This window comes from Miniopterus natalensis, chromosome 2 (assembly GCF_054644295.1).
Source record: "Miniopterus natalensis isolate mMinNat1 chromosome 2, mMinNat1.hap1, whole genome shotgun sequence".
In the NCBI taxonomy this organism is placed as follows: domain Eukaryota; kingdom Metazoa; phylum Chordata; class Mammalia; order Chiroptera; family Miniopteridae; genus Miniopterus; species Miniopterus natalensis.
In genome coordinates, this window is record NC_142082.1 from 79,029,013 (window position 1) to 79,051,558 (window position 22,546).

General features: G+C 42.3%; 1 protein-coding gene and 1 pseudogene across 1 annotated transcript; both read right to left on the reverse strand.

Annotated features, from left to right (window-relative positions):
* Nucleotides 1-3,169: 3,169 nt before the first annotated feature.
* On the reverse strand, nucleotides 3,170-5,817 carry LOC107537549 (serine/threonine-protein phosphatase 6 regulatory subunit 1 pseudogene; annotated as a pseudogene).
* Nucleotides 5,818-7,059: 1,242 nt separating this feature from the next.
* On the reverse strand, nucleotides 7,060-21,471 carry LOC107537550 (protein FAM76B-like). The gene is given in 4 exon segments (XM_016213582.2): nucleotides 7,060-7,583; nucleotides 7,585-7,711; nucleotides 7,773-8,456; nucleotides 21,422-21,471. Coding segments are annotated over 4 exon segments (1,059 nt in total). The 3' UTR covers nucleotides 7,060-7,385.
* Nucleotides 21,472-22,546: the final 1,075 nt, after the last annotated feature.

The window sequence follows — 22,546 nt, forward strand, 5'->3', positions numbered from 1 at the left end:
GCTCTCAAAAAGATGCTCTGGAGGACCTGCTTTTGCATACTCTCAGTAATATTGACTATTACCAATCTTTTCAGCATTTGTTAATATTTTCATAAGATTGCAACAATCTCATTTCTAACTTTGCATATCTTTATCGATGAGATTGAACATTTTATATATATATATATACCAATGATATGAAAGTGTGGGGAAGGGGGCGAGAGAGAGAAACATCAAGTTGTTGTTCTACTAATTTATGCATTCATTGGTTGCTTCTTGAATGTGCCCTGACTGGGGATCAAACCCGCAACGTAGGCATAGTGGGACAACACTCTCTCACCAACTGAGTTACCCAGCCAGGGCCACAATGTTCTTCACAATTCATCTCACAGATCCTCCATTGTGGATCACAGACTAGGATCCAAATTCATTTTGACTTGAAGTCACTCACTTATTTCACACATAAATACTTGCAGAGGCCTCCTCTGCTCCTCCTTAAATACTGAGCTTTCCTTTATCATTTTACCTGCCACACTGAATTGAGATCATCATCTATTTATCTGTCAGTCTCCCCATCTTCATTATAAGCTCCTTGCAGCCTTTTTGTCCTTGTACTTCCATGGCTAGCACAAAGTTACATTCAATAAATAGCTGTTGAATGATGTAATTCAACTGATTACCAACAGGGTTTTAACCTGGGTCCAGGGTCTCTTGGGGGAGGAGATGTATCTGTGGATAGAGTTTGGGGTGGTGAAGTGTCTTTGAACTTAGATAGGAGAAAAATTACTTTGCTATTTCCACTTACCTTTAACTGAAAATTAGCATTTTATTCCATTATGAATATTCACAACAAAACACAGTATTAGCAGTACTATGACTTTGTCACCCATAGAAGTCACAGCTATATTTATATCACATTAGAGCTGTTGCAGGTATCTTAAAATATAATTTATACTCATTACTACTTTAAAATTACAGTAATTATTAGACCTGCTACTAGATCTTGTTATTTAATGTGTCAATAAAAGAATAACTCTTATTATTAGATCACATTTTAAAAAAATTTTGATAATGATATTTCAACATAATTGGTTTCCTTTATAGTTCTATACATTTTATTTTATGCATTTAAAAACATCACTCTGAGAGGGAGTCCACAGGTTTCTCCAGACTGCCAAAGGAATGCATGGCACAAGTGACTAAGAACCCTGCCCTACAAACGTTTATACCACACTCTCTATGATGAAGGATGGTAATGCAAATTAGAAATGTCAGAACCCAACTCCCTTTCTGTCAAACGGGTGTCATCTTTTCCTCTCCTGGTCCCCAAATTCAGGCTATTCTGGTTTCTTTCCACTCTCAGTTGGACAAACCCCTTCTCTTCATGCTTTCAATTCTTAGTTCCATAAGAATGACTATTAAATATGAATACTCAGCCTGTCCTCGCTCTGAGCCCTAATCATGCAGTCATCTATGTTTTTTGTTCTGTGTCCAACATTATTTTGAGTTCTCCATTTTCTCCACAAATAACCTCTTTTTCCTAACATCTCTCTTGTATTCTTCCAAGCCCAAAACTCTACGAATTAACTTTGAGTCCTCTGTCTCTTAGGTTCTGCTAGTCAGGTGACAAAATTTGTTAATTCTTCTAGATATTTGTTTCACAGTATTAAATTGTATGATGACTTACTTTCAAAGACTTCCCTATCAACAGTATGTGTGTATAACTTAACTTTTAATCTATACCCTAGAGGCTGTTCACATTGCATACCCTAATTAGGAACACACACTCTAGGGCAGGTTAGCCAGCATTTGAAATATCCTCTAGTGGTAGTTACAGAAGCGCTTCAAATTTATTATTGATTTACAGATGAAATGATATGATACATGGAATTTGCTTCAGCATTTGAAGTATCCTCTAGTGGTAGTTACAGAAGCGCTTCAGATTTATTATTGATTTACAGATGAAATGATATGATGCATGGAATTTGCTTCAAAATAATCCAGGAGGAAAAAATCCAGGAGGAGGGGCAAATAAGTAGGTATATGGACAAAACAAGATTGACCTTGAGGTGGAAATTGTTGAAACTGGGTGATGTGTAATATGGGGGAGAAAGGGGTCACTAACATTCTCTGCATTTTGCATATATTTGAAACTTTCCATAATAAAAAGTTTTGAAATAAGTCATAAATATAATCTACACCAGAGTTTCTGCCTCAATATAACAGATTGAATATGTGCCACCTACTTTACTTCCTGAAACCTCACTAAGATGACAGTAAAGGTATTTGTTTTAAAAAGCATAAGCACATAAAGTTGGAGAGAATGGGAGAAAAGATGAAAAATCCTTGAAGGCTAGATAGACAATGGGCGAGTGATAAGGGATTAGCAGTTGATTCCAAAATATGGAACCAACCTGTTTTATTTTAGTTCATTTATTTATTTTTTAAAACTGTCTTCCTTTATTTATTTATACTTGCAATATGAAATAGAAGCTCTGCACGAACACAGGCACACTCACGCCAGCCTGAGAGAGGAAGCTAGGACAAGGTCACTTGGCAGCTGGGCTTGACCCTAGACTCTCAGGCATTGGAGAAATACCCCAGCCAGACCCCCACCAAACCCCTCCCCAAGGTCTGTGGGAGCGCAGGGTTCTCATGAGTGTGTCAGGCCCGCCTGGACCAAGACCCCAGCTCCCAGAGAGCCGCAAGGGCCAGGCAGAGGGTCCTTTAGCTCCCAGCCTAGGGGAAAGTGCCGGGTCCTGGGTGTGGAGCTGAGCAAAGGCTCGGCCCCCACTCGGGCCCTCAGATGGACCTGAGCTGAAAGGCTGACTGTAGGTGTGAGCATCTGCACTGACTGGGGCACAAAGGGAGGGGAGGGGAGGGGAGGGGAGGGGAGGGGAGGGGAGGGGAGGGGAGGGGAGGGGAGGGGAGGGGAGGGTGGAGTCTCAGGAACCCCAATGCAGTCCCTCTGGGAGGGGTGAAGATCCAACCTCCACCCTTCCCCAGGGCCTGGTTTCTTTCTGGTTCTGCTCCCTCCCCTTTCTCCTCCCTTCACATACGTATAATATATAATATAGGTCTCTCTCTCTCTCTCTCTCCCCCCCTTTTCTCTACTCAACTCTGTATCTTTATTCTAGAAGACAAAACTCCATCATTTCTCTTCTCAGTGCAAATGGGGGGAGGGGGCTGTCTACCTGGCACCAGCCTCCTGGAAGTCCAGAGGAGAGAATGTGGGGGTGGGGTGGAGATGGAATGGGGTGGAGATGGGGTGATGGGGCAACAGGCCATCATGGGTCCCACTCTGACCCTGCCTGGGCAGGGTCCATGCCCTGGATGAGGATTTGGCTGCCACTACCGGAACCAGGCAGTTACTGGGGGCCCGGGACACTGGCCTTCCTTGGGAAGAGCCATTGGCCATTGGAGGCAGCTGGAGGGGCTGAGCACTCTGGCTTTGGGGAAGCCCCGAGGGCTCTGTGCTCTTCTCCCCCCTCCATGGTCTGGGGAGTCTGGTAGGCCCCAGGGGCTGGGACAGAGGTAGCAGGGTCTCTGGTTGTACTGTCCAAGGAGCTTAGGGTGGAGTTTGTCCCTCTGAGGGTGGCCTAGAGGTCCCTGATGCTGACCATGGCCTGACAGGGGTCTGAGGGCTCTGCTACTCTGTTGCTATGTGAAGCTTCCTGAGGTGCTGAGGAGGGTGTGGGGTCCTAGGACCTGAGCTGCAGGGCTGACCAGGCTCAGGGTGGGGAGGTCCTGGGGCACACCAAGGGGGCCTTGTGGGGCATGGGGCCCAGAGCACAGTTCCTTCTCCCCAGAGTCTTGGGGCCTGGTCAGGGAATCTCTAGGCACTGGGTCAAAGGTAGCTGTCCAGCGGGGGCCAGGAGTCTGGGGGTCGGAGAGGGGGGTAAAAGGAGGGCCCACTCATATCTTGGGCCACCTGGCCATCCTCCTTATTGTCCTCTTCCTCGGTATCTGTGCTGCCTCCACTCTGGAAGCCTGGAGGCTGGCCCAGGTGGCACCTCCTGGCTTGCTGGCTGCCCTACCAGGCTCTGTCCTGCTGGATCCAGTCCTTGCAGCATATCTGAAACAGGTTGGTGTTGGGGATTCTTGTTGTCAGCGTTGAGGGAGAAGGTAATGTTTGCTGTCTTGTGGGAAGGCACATTCACACTTTTCTCCTGCTCCCCAGACTCCTTGTCATTGAAGCCAAAGTGGTTGATGAAGGCCAAGGCCATGCACTACATCTGGAAATCCATGAAGGCTTGCTGCAGCATGGCCTCCGTGGAGAAGCTGAACTTCTTAAGCTAGTCTTCCCTGTCCTCACTGAAGGAGTGCAGGCAGTGGGTGTTCACCAGGTCCACCATGTTCTTCTTGTTGGCCTTGGCCAGGGGTCCTGACAAGAAGGCCTCTCACTGCTCTGCTGCTCGCCCTTAGGCCCCTTCTCTGTTGTCTGCACCAGGGCATTGTCCACTCTCGTTAGGTGGCGCATGTAGCCTTTCCTCTGGACCCTGCACAGGGTCCCAGGATATCAGAATTTGCTCCACCAGGTAGCACTGCTGCAGCAGGTGTTTCACTATGGGTTTTGAGGCTGGCGTCTAGAGGCTGCTGTCAGGCTGCTGTTAGAAGAGGCCCAGCTCGGAGTGGTGCTCACATACACCTCTACTTGTGTGTGCAAGAAGTTGTTGAACATGAAGAGGAAGAAGAGGTCCAGCATAGTGTTGGGCACGTCCAATGCCAGGAGCTCCTGGGTGAGGGCCGCATCATTGGCCCTCAGGGCACTGGCCATCAGCTTGACCACATACAGCTGTGTGTTGTATGTGGCAGGGTCAAGGTGCCCCATGTTGTGCATAACAGCTCCAACTCCTGTGGCTCAAGCAGGAGCTGGTGGAAGTGGCTGAGCTAAAGGCGCCAACTCTGGACACGGTGCTGTCCAGGGTTGTCTGGGCCAGAAGCTCCAACTGTCCATGCACATTGCTGAAGAAGTTGTTCACTATCACAGACTCCGACTGTGGCCTCCTGGGCTCCAACAAGGTCAGCTGCACCTGGATCCTGATGATGAGGACAGAGGAGCTCATCTCTCCCTCCAGCAGGTCGCTCAAGAGCTATTTCATCATCTCCTGTTTCTCCAGGGTGGCCAACAGCTGGTCGGGCTCTGGGCTGTCCTGGACTTGGATCGTTTGCTCCCAGCTCAGGCAAATGATGTAGCACAGGGACTGGGACATATTGGAATGTTGACTGCCATCTTTTGATGGGTGGATCTGCTCAATGAGCCACTGGACAATTTTCTCCTCATTTCCCCAGTTGACCACTTTCTGCCTCAGCTGGGGCCCTCCACACAGGTGAGGAGGTGCAAGAGCAGGTCTATGATGACTGAGGTGCCAATGTGCTGCAGCAGCAGGTCCACGAAATTGTCCTTCTTCTGCAGGAAGGACACGAGCTGGTCCATCCTGTGGTTGATGAGGATGCCCATGACCTTGCTGAAGATGATGGCCAGCAGTGGGTGAGGCAGCCCCTGCTGTGTAGGAAGCCATAGAACGGGTTCAGCAAGGCTCATGTATTCCTAGGGCATAGTTGATCTGGGGCACCTCTGACGTCAGGATCTCGCTGGCCACACTGGGATACCGGGGTACTATAGCACGGCTGCTGCTCCCCGCTGGCCGACACCTCCTGGGTCACGCAGTCCACCATGGTTTGCAGGTGCAGAGGCTGTAGCAGGAAGTCCAGCAGCTTGCGGTTGATGACCTTGCACTCCTGCAGGATGTTCTCCTGGCCCAGCAGGGTCAGATCCTTTGGCTCCAGCAGTGTGTCCAGGTGTGAGTTCCTGTGCAGGTCAAACTTCCAAAACATGGCACCCTGCCCTGGGAGGGAGGGAGGAGTGGCTGCGCGCACTCAGGGCTCAACTGGAGGGGACCAACCTGTTTTATATTACAGAATACTCACCCCAGCACCCTTGTAATAGAAGTGAGGGTAGAAGAGGGTAGGTAAAATAAGGAGGATTGGTTGAAAATCTGTTTAAGAAGCAGGCAAGTGACTACCTCATCTAATCTATACCCTACTCTGGCAAAAGACTGGAGATTTGTTCCAGGGAGGGTAAAAGGAAGGTTTGGACTGGAACATACCAGGCACTGCCAACAGAGGAATTAAACAAAAACTCTCTGAATGTCTAAATCTCTCCTCTCAAAATATTGAGATGCATCTGGTGCTATCAATTTCAACTTTTTGAAGAAATCTCACCCGGGAGCTTTTAACCTGCTCTGGACTGGTTGTCCTCTGCACATGGCAAACAGCTGCCAGCCTGGGATCTCTCTTTATGTCTTCCTAAGGAGACCTCTCTCCTATGTTAGTTATATTTCTTCTTTTTTTTTTTTAAATTTTATTTTTGTTTAAAATATTACAGATGTCCCTTTTTCTCCCCCATGACCCGTTCCACCCCCTTCCTTCCCCCTCCCCAGTCCTTCTCCCCACCATTGTCCATGTCCTTGGGTTGTGCATATATGCATATAAATTCTTTGGTTACTCTCTCCCCCTCCACCCACCTGCCCTCCTCCATCCTCTGACATTCTTCAGTCTCATCTATGCTTCCATGTCATTGAATCTATTCTGCTCATCAGTTTATTAAGTTCTTTAGATTCCACGTATAAGCGACATCATGTGATGTTTGTCTTTCTCTGTCTGGCTTATTTCACTTAGCATAATTTTCTCCAGGTCCATCCATACTGTGCCAAAGGGTATGAGAATCTTCTTCTTTACAGCTGCGTGGTATTCCATGGTGTAAATGTCCCACAACTTTTTTATCCACTCATCTACTGATGGGCACTTGGGCTGTTTCCAGATATTAGCTATTGTAAACTGTGCTGCTATGAACATCGGGGTACATGTATTCTTTCTGATGAATGTTTCAGGATTCTTAGGATACATTCCTAGGAGTGGAATCACTGGGTCAAAATGCAGCTCCATTTCTAATTTTTTTTTTTTTCAGTGTTTACCATTTTCCTTGTTTAAAAGTTTCTGTATTTCTAAATTGAAACTGTTTATCTGAAATTAGCATGGTGTAAAACAAAAATCAAAACAAAAACCCTGCTGCTATGATTTCTTAAAACCATACCTACTCTATTATTGCATGTTGCATTTTATAAAAAGCACTACTCATGCACTCCTTTACAACTGTTTAATACTATTGCTGGCAGAAAAGTTCCTGGATATCAAATTATTAAAAAGTTACTTCAAACCAATTGAAGTTTTATTTAAATGTTTTACAACTTAAAAAATGTTGTATATCAGTTACAAAAGTGAATAGGAAACACACCAATTCATTTGGTGTGCAAAAATATTTTTCCACTACACAGAATTTAAGGGCGTCACTGAATTTTTTTCAAATTTACATTTTCAGCAGAAACATTAAATCAGTAACTTTCTCAAGGAGATGTTAGTATGCTTCCACTTTTGTCAAACTTTTTACCCTTTCACAATGCTACAACCTGTTTGAGTAGTTCTCTGGTTTTGGCCTGAAGCTGTTCCACAGTTTCTTTGTGAGCTTTTTCCATACTGTTCATCTTTGTTCTCAAGTTTGCCTCTTGGTACTGAAAGTCTGCCTTTAGTTCAGTTAACTTTTTTATCTTTTTCTAAAATGGTCTGGTCTCTCTGCTGTAAGAGACGCTTAAGTGACATCACTTCTTCTTTCAGTTGGCTTATAAGGACAAAATTGTCTGTTCCCCCACTATCTGCTGACTGATTTATAGAGCTACTGACAGAAATGGATGCAACTGGCAAATTACCTTACTAATGGCACACATTACATACACCTATCTCCATTAGATGGCTTAGATTCCAATTTGGGCTTTTTCTTTGGAGTTTCATTCTGAATTGCTGCAGAGAATTTATGGCCCTGTTTCCATAGTCCCTGCTCTTGTTCTGGACTCAGATTGCTGATTTTGTGATGGCTACTGCTGTGCCGATGGTGATGGTGATGATGGTGGTGATGTTTTGAATGATGCTGGTCTTTCTCGGTAAGAGATGAAGATGATGAATTTGAATGCGAAGATCCCAGGCTCTTCCTTTGTTCTTTTGTCTTCTGTAAAACTCTTTTGTATGATAAAGTACAGAGCCAGCATAATAACTTTCCATCAACCTTTCTTCTTCCTTCCTCCTTCCGATCAAAAGCACATTGTTGTTTGCACTGTTCACAGGTCTGAGGTGGTCCATATTTCTTTTCTGAATTTGTGCAACGCTGACATTTCGTACCAATAAATGCTGCAATTATGTTACAGTACTGACAAGGCTTAGGCATGCCAAACTGCTTCACATTTTGAGCATACTTCTTACAAATTGTATTAGTTTTGCTCTCTTGTTGAAATTCTGATCTGCAGTAAGTACATTTTACAATAGGATGCGAAATCCAACATTCCTGGAGAGACGTCCCGGCACCAAGCAAACGCTCTCCTTCGGGTTTAGTCCAAGAGAACTGGTGGAGTGTTTGAACTTCGCACCTGCTTTAACGCATATCAATCATTCGAGTCAATTGCCTCAGGAGACGAAACCACCCCTCGCCTAGGTTTCCACTGGAGAAGGCCCGCCCCTCCGTAGACTCCCTGGGAGCTGTCTAGTAGCCCGCCACTTTACCTCCTGGGCGTTCTCGGCTACTCCATTTCTAATTTTTTGAGGAACCTCCATACTGTTTTCCACAGTGGTTGCACCAGTCTGCATTCCCACCAGCAGTGTGCTAGGGTTCCCCTTTCTCCACACCCTCGCCAGCACTTGTCGTTTGTTGATTTGTTGATGGTAGCCATTCTGACAGGTGTGGAGTGATACCTCATTGTGGTTTTAATTTGCATCTCTCTGATGATTAGCGATGTTGAGCATTTTCTCATGTGTCTCTTGGCCAACCGTATGTCCTCTTTGGAGAAGTGTCGAATTATTCAAGGCCTTTGCCATTTCTTAATTGGGTTGTTTGTCTTCCTCTTGCTGAGTGCTATGAGTTCTTTGTACACTTTGGAAATTAGCCCTTATCAGATACATCCTTGACAAATATGTTTTCCCAGACCGTGGGGTTCCTTTGTATTTTGAGGCTGTTTATATTTCTTCTTTTAGCCCATGTTTCATCCTTCCTGGTTTATTTCATCTTTTGGTTTAGCACATCCTCCAACAAGTTTCTGAAAAAGGGAGTCTTGGTTAGTTTTTGCTATAATATGCTGCATACCAACCAACCACAAAAACTTAGTGGGCATCTAGCCTTCAGCATGGGGACTAGATTCAGCTGGCCTTCTTTTAGACTAGTAATCCTGACTAGTTATAAGAATCACTTGGGATGATTGTTAAAGACAGATTCCCGGGATCCTCCCAAACTTTGATTAGTTTCCAAAGCAGGGGCCTGGAAATTCTTTTAACAAAGCTACTCAGGTCATTTTGTCATTTGGCAAGTGTGATAAATACTACTGTAGATGTTGGTTCTGTAAACCTAGGTCTTCAAAACTTGCCCCAGGTAGGCATATTGGAGCCACTTGGGGAGTCTGATAAAAATACAAATGCTGCTGATTTCAACAATGGAGGCGAGTCTCTAGGATTTGAAGTTTTTACCATCCTGCCTCCCCAAGGTGATCCTGAAGTACAGCCAGGAGCTGGGGAACCAATGCATTAGCACATAGTGCTACCAGCTAATGCAATAACTTACATCTTTAATCACTTTGCCCTCACTGACTTTGATCTTTACTGTGTTCAGGACATTCCCCGCTACTTACAAACCCACTGTGGGAAAGAAAGGTGGGTAAATTTTGACCCCTAGCTATAGCAACTTCAGTCTGGTGTGAAAGACAGGTATACAGGAGAGATTAAATATGGTGGCAGACTGAGTGGAAGCTACACTGACACTCTCCTGGGACAAAACTGGAAATACAACTAAAATATAGAAAAACCATAACTGCAACTGAAGACGAGCTGGAGAGCATCCTCATAACCAAGGAGGAAAAGTGGAGACCACATAGAGACTGGGAGGAAGTGCTGGATGGGCTCCCACAGGCAGCAGCTGAATGTCCAGAGGGATATCTCAGCTATGGGGGGTTTCCACTGAGAACTCTTGGGCCTAAACCCCAGGCTGGCATCCCAGTCAAGAGCACCATAACTGAGAAAGGTGCCCACATAACATCTGGCTGTGAAAAGGAGACAGATTTCTGTCTGCCAGAGAGAGACAGCTGGATATGCAGGCACCCTCTTAAAGAGCCAAAGCACAAAGTTACATGTGCAGCCACTCACATTGGGCCCCAGCAGAGGGATGGCAAGTGGACTAGAGCTGTGTGAGGAGACTCTAGGGTTGTGAGATCTGGAAATAGAGCTCAGAGGGCACCCCTCTGGGTTCCTGTGCTGAGTCATTCCCCCATTTTGCAGAGGCAGAAATTTACCTTCCAAGCAGCTTTTGCCTGAGGAGGGAACAATTGCCCCACCCTGCTGAAAGACTTCTCACTCGACCTCAGGGAGTTTCTACAGCCTGAGGTTCATTAAGAGACTGATAACAACCAGCCACCCCACCCTGGGGAGTTTCTACAGCCTAAGGCCCATTAAGAGAATCAGATTAATCAGCCTGCAGGCAGAGGCGACTTCAGAGTGCTTTGAGTCTTTGCCTGATATGCTTCTGGACCCAGGACTTGGAAAAGCAGACTTTGGTGTGCATCTTGGTCCTGTCCAAATGCACCCAACCCCAACAGAGGTGACCTCAAGCTGAGGGTTGTGGGTGTTCCAAACTGGGTACTCAAGGCAAGTCACAAACAGCAACTGACATTGGCCTGCACCAGAGACTTTCCAAAAAGACTGAGAGTCCTAGCAGGCCTACCTAATACAGGCAGCCAAAATGGGGAAATAAAAAAACAAGCCCCAAATGAAAGAACAAGAGAAGTCTCCAGAAAAAGAGAGAAATGAAATGGAAATAAGCAATCTATCAGATATAGAGTTCAGAATACTGATTGTAAGGATGCTCAGCAGCATGAATAAAGATATGGAAACTATGAAGGAAATTAAGAATGACATAGCAGAAATAAAGAATACACTGGAAGGAATAAACAGCAGATTAGAGGAAGCTGAGGGCTGGATCAGTAAATTAGAAGACAGGGTAGAAGAAAATCACTAAATCAGAGACCCAAAAAGAAAAAAACAATTAAAAAAGAGGAGGACAGCCTAAGGGAGCTGTGGGACAACATGAAACATAACAATATTCGCATTATAGGATTGACAGAGGAGGTCGAAAGTAGGCAAGGGTTAAAGAACCTGTTTGAAGAAATAATGGCAGAAAACTTCCCTAACCTGGTCAAGGAAAAAGTCACACAAGTTCAGGAAGAACAGAGAGTCCCAAGCAAGAAGAACCCAAAGAGGCCCATCCCCAGACACATCACAATTAAAATACCAAAAATTCAAGACAAAAAGAGAATCTTAAAGGCAGCTAGAGAAAAGCAATCTATTACCTACAAAGGAGCACCCATAGGTTGTCAGCTGATGTCTCATCAGAAACTCTACAGGCAAGAAGGGAGTAGCATGAGGTATTCAAGGTAATGCCAAACAAGGCTCTGAAACCAAGATGACTATATCCAGCAAGTCTATCATTCAAAATAGATGGTGAAATAAAGATCTTCCCAGGCAAAAAAAAAAAAAAAAGGCTAAAGGAGTTTATCACCACCAAACCAGCATTGCAAGAAATGTTAAAGGGACTGCTGTAATTAGAAGTAGAAATAGAAGCACTGCAAGAAATGTTAAAGGACTGCTGCAATAATAAGAAGAAACAGAGAGAAAAACATAGGCATTTAGAATTAAAATGGCAACAAATAAGGACCTATCAATAATAACCTTAAGGACTTTAAGAGAGAGATCAATAGCAATACAGTATCATAGTCATGGACTTTAACACCCCACTGACTTCTCTGGGTGGATTTTCCAGAGAAAAAGTCAACACAGAAACAGTGACTAAGTGGCACACTAGATCAGATGGATTTAATTGATATTTACAGAACATTTTACCCCAAAGCTGCAGAATATACATTTCTCTCAAGTGCACATGGGTCATGGTCATAGGCAGATCACATGTTAGGACACAAAACAAGTCTCTACAAATTCAAGAAGATTAAAATCATCTCAAGCATCTCAGATCACAAGGGCATGAAATTAGAAATCAACTACAATAAAAACACTCAAAAACATTCAAACACATGGAGGCTAAATAACATGTTATTAAAAATGAATGGGTTACCAATAAGATCAAGAAATAAATCAAAAACTTCCTGGAAACAAATGAAAATGAACACACAACAACCCAAAATCTATTGGACATAGCAAAAGCAGTCTTAAGAGGGAAGTTCGTAGCACTGTAGGCCTACCTCAAAAAGCAAGAAAAGTTTTTAGTAAACTAATCCTACAACTTAAAGAATTAGAAAGCTCCCCCATGAAGCCATCCAGATCAGGGCTTTTGTTTGTTGGGAGTTTTGTTTAGTGCTTCAATTTCATCATTTGTTATTAGCCTATTCAGGTTTTCTGATTCTTCCTGACTCAGTTGTACATGATCGCACTCATATGTGGAATCTAATAAACAAAATAAACTGAGGAAAAAATAGACCCAGAAACATAGAAGCATGGAACAGGCTGATGAATCTCAGTCAGAAGGCAGGGGTGGGGGAGTGGGTGGGGAGAGATTAATCAAAGAACTTATATGCATATATGCATAACCTGTGGACACAGACAGTAGTGTGGTGAAAGCTGAGGGTGGGGGAGTGGATGCTGGGTGGAGGGGATCAATGGGGAAAAAAGGGGGGATATCTGTAATACTCTCAACAATAAAGATAAATTTTTTTTAAAAAAAAAGACAGGTATGCAAACAATTAGCTAAGACAATGCTAATCAGAAGTCAATATTTTCTAACCCAATCAGATTAGAGTGTGTTATTTTGATACCTCAGGAATATCCCTGGTGAAACCTGAAACTGGCCTTCATACACAGAAGACAAGGTGAGACCAAAGAAAGAGGCAAGGCATTCCAGATTCTTGGGTGGCAGGTTTAATAAGCAAGGGGACTTATGAGATGTCTTAGACTTTCACAAGTTGAACAGATCTCTGCACCTGCCCGCCAGAATCTTAGGAGTTTATACAGAGGCCTTAATGGGGTTCAGTCACATATACAGCCCAGATGGTCTCAACACATTACACTCTTAAGACTGTGTCCTTGAAATAGTTCCTAGTGTGGGAACAGTGGGCAGAAAGTACATTCCAAGGACAGAGGAAGGGGTGAGGAGCCTCCAATTACCTGGGCCCGCTTTCCGGTCAATCGGTGGTCATGTCTTCTCAATTATCTCCTCCAACAGTATTCTTCCAATTGTCCCATATACACTTAATGAGTGACTGTTTTGTGCTAGGTACTATGTAGGTTGAACACTTGACACTCCTCCATATATGAATTTTGGGAACATGGACTGATTTTTTGGTCACTTAATTGTAAAACAATCTAAATCATGATATCTGGTTCTGATATTTTGTCTTGTGCTTTTGGAAAATCACTTAACCATCTATCATCTTTCTCTTTCTCTTTTTCTTTCTCTCTCCATTTACTGCTGCTGATATTTGGAAATCTCAAGACATTTACTTAAAACTCTATTTAAATTCATTATGGAATGTTACTGCTCCAGAGGATATTTGGAGCTGTTTCTGGTCTTTTCTATCTTCTTACATTACTCTAACTAGCTATCCATCTATCTATCATCTACCATCTATTCAGTTTCACTTCATATAGAGTGATAGATATCTATATCTGTGTCTACTCACTGTATACATAAAGTGAGTAATATGAGTGAATGTGTGTGTGTGTGTGTGTAAGGATAAAGCAAACAGGAAATTAAGCTAAAACAATAAAATCCATCTTGGCTCAAAGGGACTAGACCAGATAGCCTAATTCTGTTCATCATTGCTTCTCTCTTTGCTCATGTTGCATTTACTGTGGCTTCTCAATTCTACTTCACAACCTCTTAGCTCAAACATCCTCTATCAGCTCACAATAATATCTTTGTCTCTTATTTTACATTTTTGAGGATAAAATCTAATTGACCCATCTTGTCTCAGTTTGGGCACAGTCTTTATCTTAATCCACATCATAAGTCCCTGGTCACACTATGGATTGGTACCTTTGGGTTAAGTGCTCTCTCTGAGTCTAATAGCTATTGTGTAAGATGGGTGGCGTGGACATTAATTAGCATGCTAGGCTTCCCCTTTGAAAGCTGTGGATGGAAAGGTTTAAAGTTGGGTATGACAGAAAAAAAATCACCAAATATATTGATTTCACAGTTCTAACTTCCCCACATCCTATCCTAAGAGACTTCAGGTAAATCACTCAATACAATAAACCCTTGATTTTACAGACCTCAATTTAATGGACTTTGGATTTAGCAGACAAAATTTTCGGTCCATACGTCATATGTGAAAATTAACACCCTATTAATTTTAAAATGCTTTTACTTCTAATTTTTACTTCTAATTAAATTAACAGGTTATTTTTTTGTTATTAATTCACTGTTATTTCAAACAAATTTTAGCAAATAGGCCAAATGTTGGAAAAAACACTAGTAATTTAGCTAATATACATAAATAGTACATATCTACAACTATAGTCTATATATTTACATCCAAGAGTCACCGTTGTTAAACAATGTTCAGAGAATGATTAGCATGTGATCACATCTCATCTTGCTCATGCAGTCATTGGTTCTGTTGTCCAGTGGCATGACTTTCTGCAGCAGTGAATTAGTGTGCTAAGCCACACCCCAGCCGTATGCACTTGTTTACTTGCAGTGACTGATGAGTGCACCCATTTACTAGACCTATTCAGTATAAATTTAAAATTACTGTAATGCATATAGAAAACTTTATGAGATTAAACTTTTCATACATAATTTTAATTCTACAAATGTGTCTACATGAGTAAACACAGGTAAAGTAACTAATTTGTCAATTTTTTAACACACTTATTCAGAAAACCTACCTTATTATATAACCGATTTTCGGCTTTAATGGACACCCCCTCACTTGAGTTAGTCCATTATATAGAGGTTTTACTGTACTGTTGAGTTTCTGTTCCTTCATCTGTAAAATGGATATGATCATACTTGTTACACAAGTTTGCTGTGAGGAGTAAATGAGATAAAAGGAATGAGCAGAGCATTGAGCCTATTACATGACAGACACTCAATAAAGAATTATAATTAGCCCTAGCCAGTTTTGCTCAGTGGTTAGAGCATTGGCCCTCAGATTGAAGGGTCCTGGGTTGGATTCCAGCCAAGGGCATGTACCTCGGTCCCAGTCAGGGCAAGTGTGGGAGGCAAACAATCGATGTCTCTCTCACATCAGTGTTTCTCTCTCTGTGTCTCTCTCTCCCTTCCACTCTCTGAAAAGCAATGGAATAAATATCCTTGAGTGAGGATTTTTAAAAAAATTATAATTAACATTCCACCCTGCCTAGGTGGCTCAGTTGGCTGAGCATTGTCCAATGCACCAAAAGGTTGCTGGTCTGATTCTTGGTCAGGGCACAAGGCTGGTTTCCTGGCTTGATCCCCAGTAGGGAATGTGAAAGAGGCAGGCAATCGATGTTCTACCCTCATATGGATGTTTCTTCCTCTCTCCATCTCCCTCTCTCTCTAAAAAAATCAATGAAAATATATATTTTTAAAATTATAATTAACATTCAGACACAATGGTAAGTGTTTTACAGCAGTTAATCATCTTAACTTTCCAAACAAGAACTCTACTCTGTTAAATCTGAATTTTCTGTTGGTCGAAAGCTTATGAGGAGTAGAATTTTGTCTGTAAACATACTATGCTTTCTAAATTTAACATTTATAAAGGGCCCATTAGATGCAAAGTTTAAGGAGTAGTGTCAACTACCCTAGAATGCAAAATGAAGAGAAAGTGCCTGAGGAAGATGAGAATCTAAGTGAGAAGTGACAGCATCTAATGCAAATAAATTAGACTAATAATCTGAAAAGAGCTCAATAAAATATTTAGTCAAATGCAGAGTTGCCCAAAATCTGCCTTTCTACACATCCATCTTCCTCACTATTCCTGGAATGGTTTCTAGGCACTAGTTATTTCAGAGGTAAGTACTCACTCACTCAAACCCCCTTAAGAGAAAAAGGATTTGTGGTAAGTCCACATGGACTTGACTTGGATCAGAGGCCCTTCTAGGAGCCAGCACCTCTGTTCAGTTATCAAGGCCTACATGATCTTATTACAGCTGCACTGGTTTCCTCTCCCTACCAACTAGCCAACTTGGTCTAAACATTATATACTTAAACTTGGAAGGAGCCAGACTGAATGGCTTAGTAATGACCATAGTCTCTATAGGCCAGAACCATCCTTTTAATCCACTTCAGAGTCCTATCTGTGAATGGACTGTCCTTGGATCAGATCCTCTGATACTTCTTGTCCAATCATGATCAACCCTGCCCCAACCTGTGCAAGGCAACTTCCCTGAGCAAAAACTGTGAGCAGGTTAGTCTCATCTAGGAGGCGAAATTAGGAGTAGAAAACACTATGTTTACCTGAAAGACATTCTCAGCATATATATATATATATTTATTTTTCTTTTTTTAAATTTTATTTTTGTTTAAAATATTACAGATGTCCCTTTTTCTCCCCAATGACCCATTCCACCCCATCCCATTCCCCTCCCCAGTCCCTCTCCCCGCCATTGTCCGTGTCCTTGGGCTGTGCATATATGCATATAAATTCTTTGGTTACTCTCTCTCCCTCCACCCACCCACCTCCCTCCATCCCTCTGACATTCATCAGTCTGATCTATACTTCCATGTCATTGAATCTATTCTGTTCATCAGTTTACTAAGTTCTTTAGATCCCACATATAAGCAAGATCATGTAATGTTTGTCTTTCTCTGCCTGGTTTATTTCACTTAGCATAATATTATCCAAGTCCATCCATACTGTCCCAAAAGGTAAGAGATCTTTCTTCTTTACAGCTGCATAGTGTTCCATGGTGTAGATGTCCCATAGCTTTTTTATCCACTCATTTACTGATGGGCACTTGGGCTGTTTCCAGATTTTAGCTATTGTAAACTGCTCTGCTATGAACATAGGGGTGCATAATTCTTTCTGATTAGTAAGAGAATCTTAAAGGCAGCAAGAGAAAAACAATCTGTTACCTACAAAGGAGCTCTTATAAGTCTGTCAGTTGATGTCTCATCAGAAGCTCTACAGGCTAGAAGGGAATGGCATGAAGTATTCAAGGTAATGCCAAAGAAGGATTTGAAACCAAGACTACTCTATCCAGAAAGGATATCATTAAAAATAGATGGTGAGCCTGGCCGTGGCTCAGCGGTTAAGCATCGACCTAGGATCCAGGAGATTGGGGTTTGATTCCCGGCCAGGGCACATTCCCGGGGTTGTGGGCTGCAGCCGATCAATGACTCTCTTGTCATTGATGTTTCTATCTCTCTCTCTCCCCCTCTTTTCCTCTCTCTGAAATCAATAAAGATATGTTTAAAAAACAAAACAAAAACAAAATAGATGGTGAAATAAAGAGCTTCCAAGACAAAAAAAACTCTAAAGGAGTTTATCACCATCAAACCAGCATTGCAGGAAATGTTAAAGGAACTGCTGCACTAAGAAGTAGAAATAGGGAGAAAGAGAAACATAGGCATAAAGAAATAAAATGGCAATAGATAAGTACCTATCAATAATAATCTTAAATATAAATGGATTAAATGCTCCAATCAAAAGATACAGGGTAGCTGAATGGATAAGAAAACAGGACCCAAATATATGCTGTCTACAAGAGACACACTTCAGAACAAAAGACACACAGCTTGGACAAAAAACACACAAAACTGCTGGAGGACTTTAAGGGAGAGATCGACAGCAATATAGTCATAGTAGGGGACTTTAACACCCCACTGACTTCACTGGATGGATCTTCCAGACAAAAAAATCAACAAGGAAATAGTAGCTCTAAATGACACACTAGATCAGATGGACTTAATTGACATTTACAGAACATTTCACCCCAAAGCTGCAGAATAGACATTCTCCTTTAGTGCACATGGGGCATTCTCAAAGATAGACCACATGTTAGAACACAAAACAAGTCTCTACAAGTTCAAAATGACTGAAATCATATCAAACATCTCGGACATTTACACCATTTAATGCTATACAGCTGTAAAAAAGAAGGCTCCCTTACCCTTTGAAGCAGTGTGGTGGGACCTGGAGAGTGTTATGCTAAGCAAAATAAGCCAGTCAGAGAAAGAGAAGTATCCCATGATCTTATTCATACCTGGCATTTAATGAACAAAATAAACCAATGAACAAAATAGATCCAGAGACCATAGAAGCATGAAACAGACTGACCAATCTCAGAGGGAAGTTTGGGGGGTGGGGGTGGGGGGAGAGATTAACCAAAGCACTTATATGCATATATGAATAACCCATGGACACAGACAATAGTGTGGTGAAGGCCTGGAGGAAGGGGGTGCAGGGTGGAAGGGATCAATGGGGGAAAAAGGGGAAATTTGTAATACTTTAAACAATAAAAATAAATTGAAACATAAAAAAAGAAAGAATGACAATAAGTAAATAAATAAAGTGCAATAAACGTTTACTGAAAATGTAACAATATGATATGCTTTTCTTAAACTACCACAATATATGAAAATATCTACCTCCTTTCTTGTCCTGAAAGATCTCCCTTGTTTCAGGTCAGTTTTCTTGATTCCCCCACATCAGGGCCACTGACAGCTCAGCCCTATATGCACTGAGCTGCCCAGCCCCATTTCCTAGTCTCACATCCAACCCAGGTGGAAAAAGGATCAAACCCCCAAATCTCTCTCTCTCAGTCCTTACAAACACCTGCTCAGCACATTCAAGTCTGAAAGATCATCCTAAGCCAAGATAGGGCTAAATTCAGATTTGGGGAGGAAGAGCTCCCCTAATGGAAACAACTTACTGAAGCATAGTCCTACAAGAAAATAACAGCAGGAGACCATGCATCTCCTCCTAAATCATCACATGCCTATCTTCCCCAGGAATAATGAAGATAAATTTGCTTATACTATGTGCATAACTAAAATAGCCCAAAATAGCACTGGCCAGTGTGGCTCAGTTGGTTGGAGCGTTGTCCCATACACTGAAAGGTTGTGGGTTCTATTCCTGGTCAGGGCACCTACCTAAGTTGCTGGTTCAGTCTCCCAGTTGGGGTGTGTGCAGGAGGCAACCAACCAATCGATGTTTCACTCTCAGGTAGGCCTCTTTCTCTAAAGAAAAAAAATCAATTAAAGAAAAAAATTAAAGAGCCCAAAATAGATCACACAATTTCTCCAGAGAGATCACTTTAAAAAACACTGTGTTGATAATCTTCTCTTTTAAAAACCCCTTCCCAAATAAAGTTTTTCATAGCCCTGCATTGGTTAAACGGCAAACTTCACATCTTTGTACACTTCCATGTGTTGTTCCCCTTGTTTGGAAACCACCCCCTCTTTAATTGGGAAATTTCTCACCATTCCCCTAACGACACAGTTTATCAGCTGGCTGCTCCCTGCAGAGCGAGCGGCCTGGCCTCCGCGCTGCTCCCACAGGGCTGGGCATCAGCGCCGCCCCCTAGCTTAGGGCGCCAGCGCGAGAAGCCTGGCTTCGGGACAAGCAGCGTCGCTGCACGTAAGTTGGTTACCACCTCTGTGCCTTACTTTCCTCATTTGATAAGATTGTAAATTTATTGCTACACTGTAGGCTTGTTCTGATGTATAATACAAATAAAGTTTTAGAGTAGTGATGGACACAGAATAAAATCTAACGAAATGTTACCTCTTATACATTTCTGCTGCGGCCTTCAACACTGTGTACGCAAGCTCCAATGAGTCTCTTGTTGAACAACTACACAATTCCGGGTGTTCTCTAATTCACTAAGAAAATTAGGGCAACTGCTTTTTACATCAGGGCTGGCTTCCACCTTTCCTACCTGTAGGGATTGTGCTGTCAAACACGGAGTCCCCATACCCCCAGTTTAGACTGCCTAAGCCACCGCGTGGTTGTGTGTGTGGACTCTGAGAAAGAAGATACCTACCAAAAGTGGCTCCCAGTGGCTAACCAGGCTTAAAGTAAAACAAAACAAAACAAAAAACAGAGCCGAGCAGCCATTTCTATAAAGGGGCCTCTAATGTAAACTGTGCCTCAGGGAGAAGCCTGCCACCAACGCCTCCCTGTCCGGCGACCCTGCCTTCAGAGCCGCCGTTTCTCAGGTGGCGTGGAATCCTGTTTCAGCCAATAAGACTAAGGCTTTCCCCACCCAATCCGAGCAGCACAGCTATAGCCCCTTCTTCACTAACCAATCAGAGTGGCTCCATTCTGACCAATCAGGACAGTGCCTTTTGGACCAATCAAACTGAGAAGACTTGGAGTGCTTATTTGCATGAGGGTGGACCAATCAGGGACCAGGGGCGGGGACTTCTGTATATATAAGCCAGCTCCCCTCAGGCTTTAAGAGCGCGCTTTTACATTGCAGTTAAGGCTTTGTTCCTTGGCTAGAGCTGGCACCCCAAAGCTGCCTCACTGCGGCAGAGTGGAGCGGGCCAGCACAGAGCAGAGCTGTTTAGCCAGAGAGGGGGACACCTCATGGTTGTGCTGTATCACAGTTGAGCCATTTGCACAGAATAAAGTTTCCTTCTTCACCACACCCCAAGTTGGGAATTCCTATTGGTGTTGAGTTGGCACTGAGGACCATCAGTTGACATGGGTGACAGTCTATTTTTATTCTTCCTTTGAAGCAAGTGTTTTAGTCCAAGGGAATGTAGATGCATATGAGCTCCTCCTTTGTAAGGATGATTTACACTTTAATAGGCTTAATTACTTTTTAAAAAGTTGTCCCATCCCTTCCCCTAGAGCATGAGCTGAGACATAAAGTTGAGTCAAATTTATAATGTTCCTTTGACTTTATGAGAAATAAACCCTGGAGATGAGTATGGGTTCTCAAGTTGTGTAGTTCCTATGAAATTATAATGGGTAGGTTTGGTTTTAGAAGAATGTTAAGGCAGCTTTCCCCTCTACAGTACGACTAATAATGGCAGTTATTAAAATTGAAGCCAAAATACCTAGAATTAAGATTTTGGCAGAACATACTGACATTCCTAAGTTTTGCACATTTTAAGTATATGCCTTGATGAAATGTTCACTTCTCACTTAGATTTTAAAAGCAAGTGGTGGAAACAAATGACAGAAATTAAAGTTATATGACAAATATATGTCACATGTTTGTCCTCTAATGAATCTTAAAATTAAAATTAAGATAAGGAAAAAAGCATGAGTTGAAGATCAAGATTAAAAACAGCTTAGAAAATCCTTGAGGAACTAATAGAAGGGTATTTCAGGCAATTTAAATTTCCTGGGAAGCTTTGTTTGTTTTGAATCCGTGGAGAATATTTTTTACTGTCAAGGCTCACCTGTCAAATTTGGCACAAATTTGTAAGCGAAATGATTTCACTTGGCCCATTTTTGACATGAATCTATCTATAGTTTCCCTCTGGCTTTCCAAAAAAAAAGCCCACCCATCACTGACTGAAGTAGAAACCCCTGAATCAGTGAGCTCAGTCTGTCTTCCCTGCAATGCCCCAGTTGGTTGTAGAGTGCTGCTTGGATGCTCAATTATATTTTCTCCCCTTAGTTCTGGCTAAAAGTGGACAAAGAGCTCTAGGCTTCGTGGGAATCCCTTTTGCCCTGATTGGCTGTACATTCTACTCAAATACAATAGGGGAAAACATGATTTCAATGTGCAAATCGATGCTGCAAAATTATTTCACTATATAAAGCAGGGTTTGCTTTATCAGGGACAAAAAAAAATCTTTCTCCACATTTAACCAATCATTCTTGTTCCACCTCTTATCCCCCACCTCACCAGGTTGCCTCAGTTCCTGTCATGTTAGTGTTCCTTTTGTCCACTAGTTTCTCATGTGACATGGACTATTTGTCTACTATCTTTACAAAGATTTTGGTTTTAATCATAATGGCTATTAACCAATCCACTTCTAGAATCATGATCATTGTTTATTAAAATCCAGGGCATAAATTTTCTTTAAAGATCCATCCATTCCCAAAGCGTACTTCCTCCCTTTTTCTCAAGTAAAACAGAGATTCTACTTTTAGACTAATAAAAAAGACATCATTCAGAGAGGATATGAAGATCTAAGAAAAATTATCTCTTATGTATATTTATTTATTAAGTAAAAATGGTCCAGTTTTCTAAAATGCAACTGGTAGTTTTTTCTGCAACAAAACTAAATATTCGATAGAATAAAAGATGTTGAGAAGTCAAGATGTTTAATGCTAAAATATGCATATGTAATGAAAATGGTGGCACATTTATATTTCTTGAAGCTGTTGTAAAAATTAAACAATTTTTAAAAGGCTTATCAAATACTTTTTTAAACTTAGAATCTGAGTTTATTCTCTATAAGTGAATCTCTTTTGCAAATGGACTACTAATGTCACATACCAGTAGGGGGCACTAAAGCATTGCTTTTAAATATTAAACATTTTATCGAAGTGTTTTGAAAAAGGACTTTTGGCAA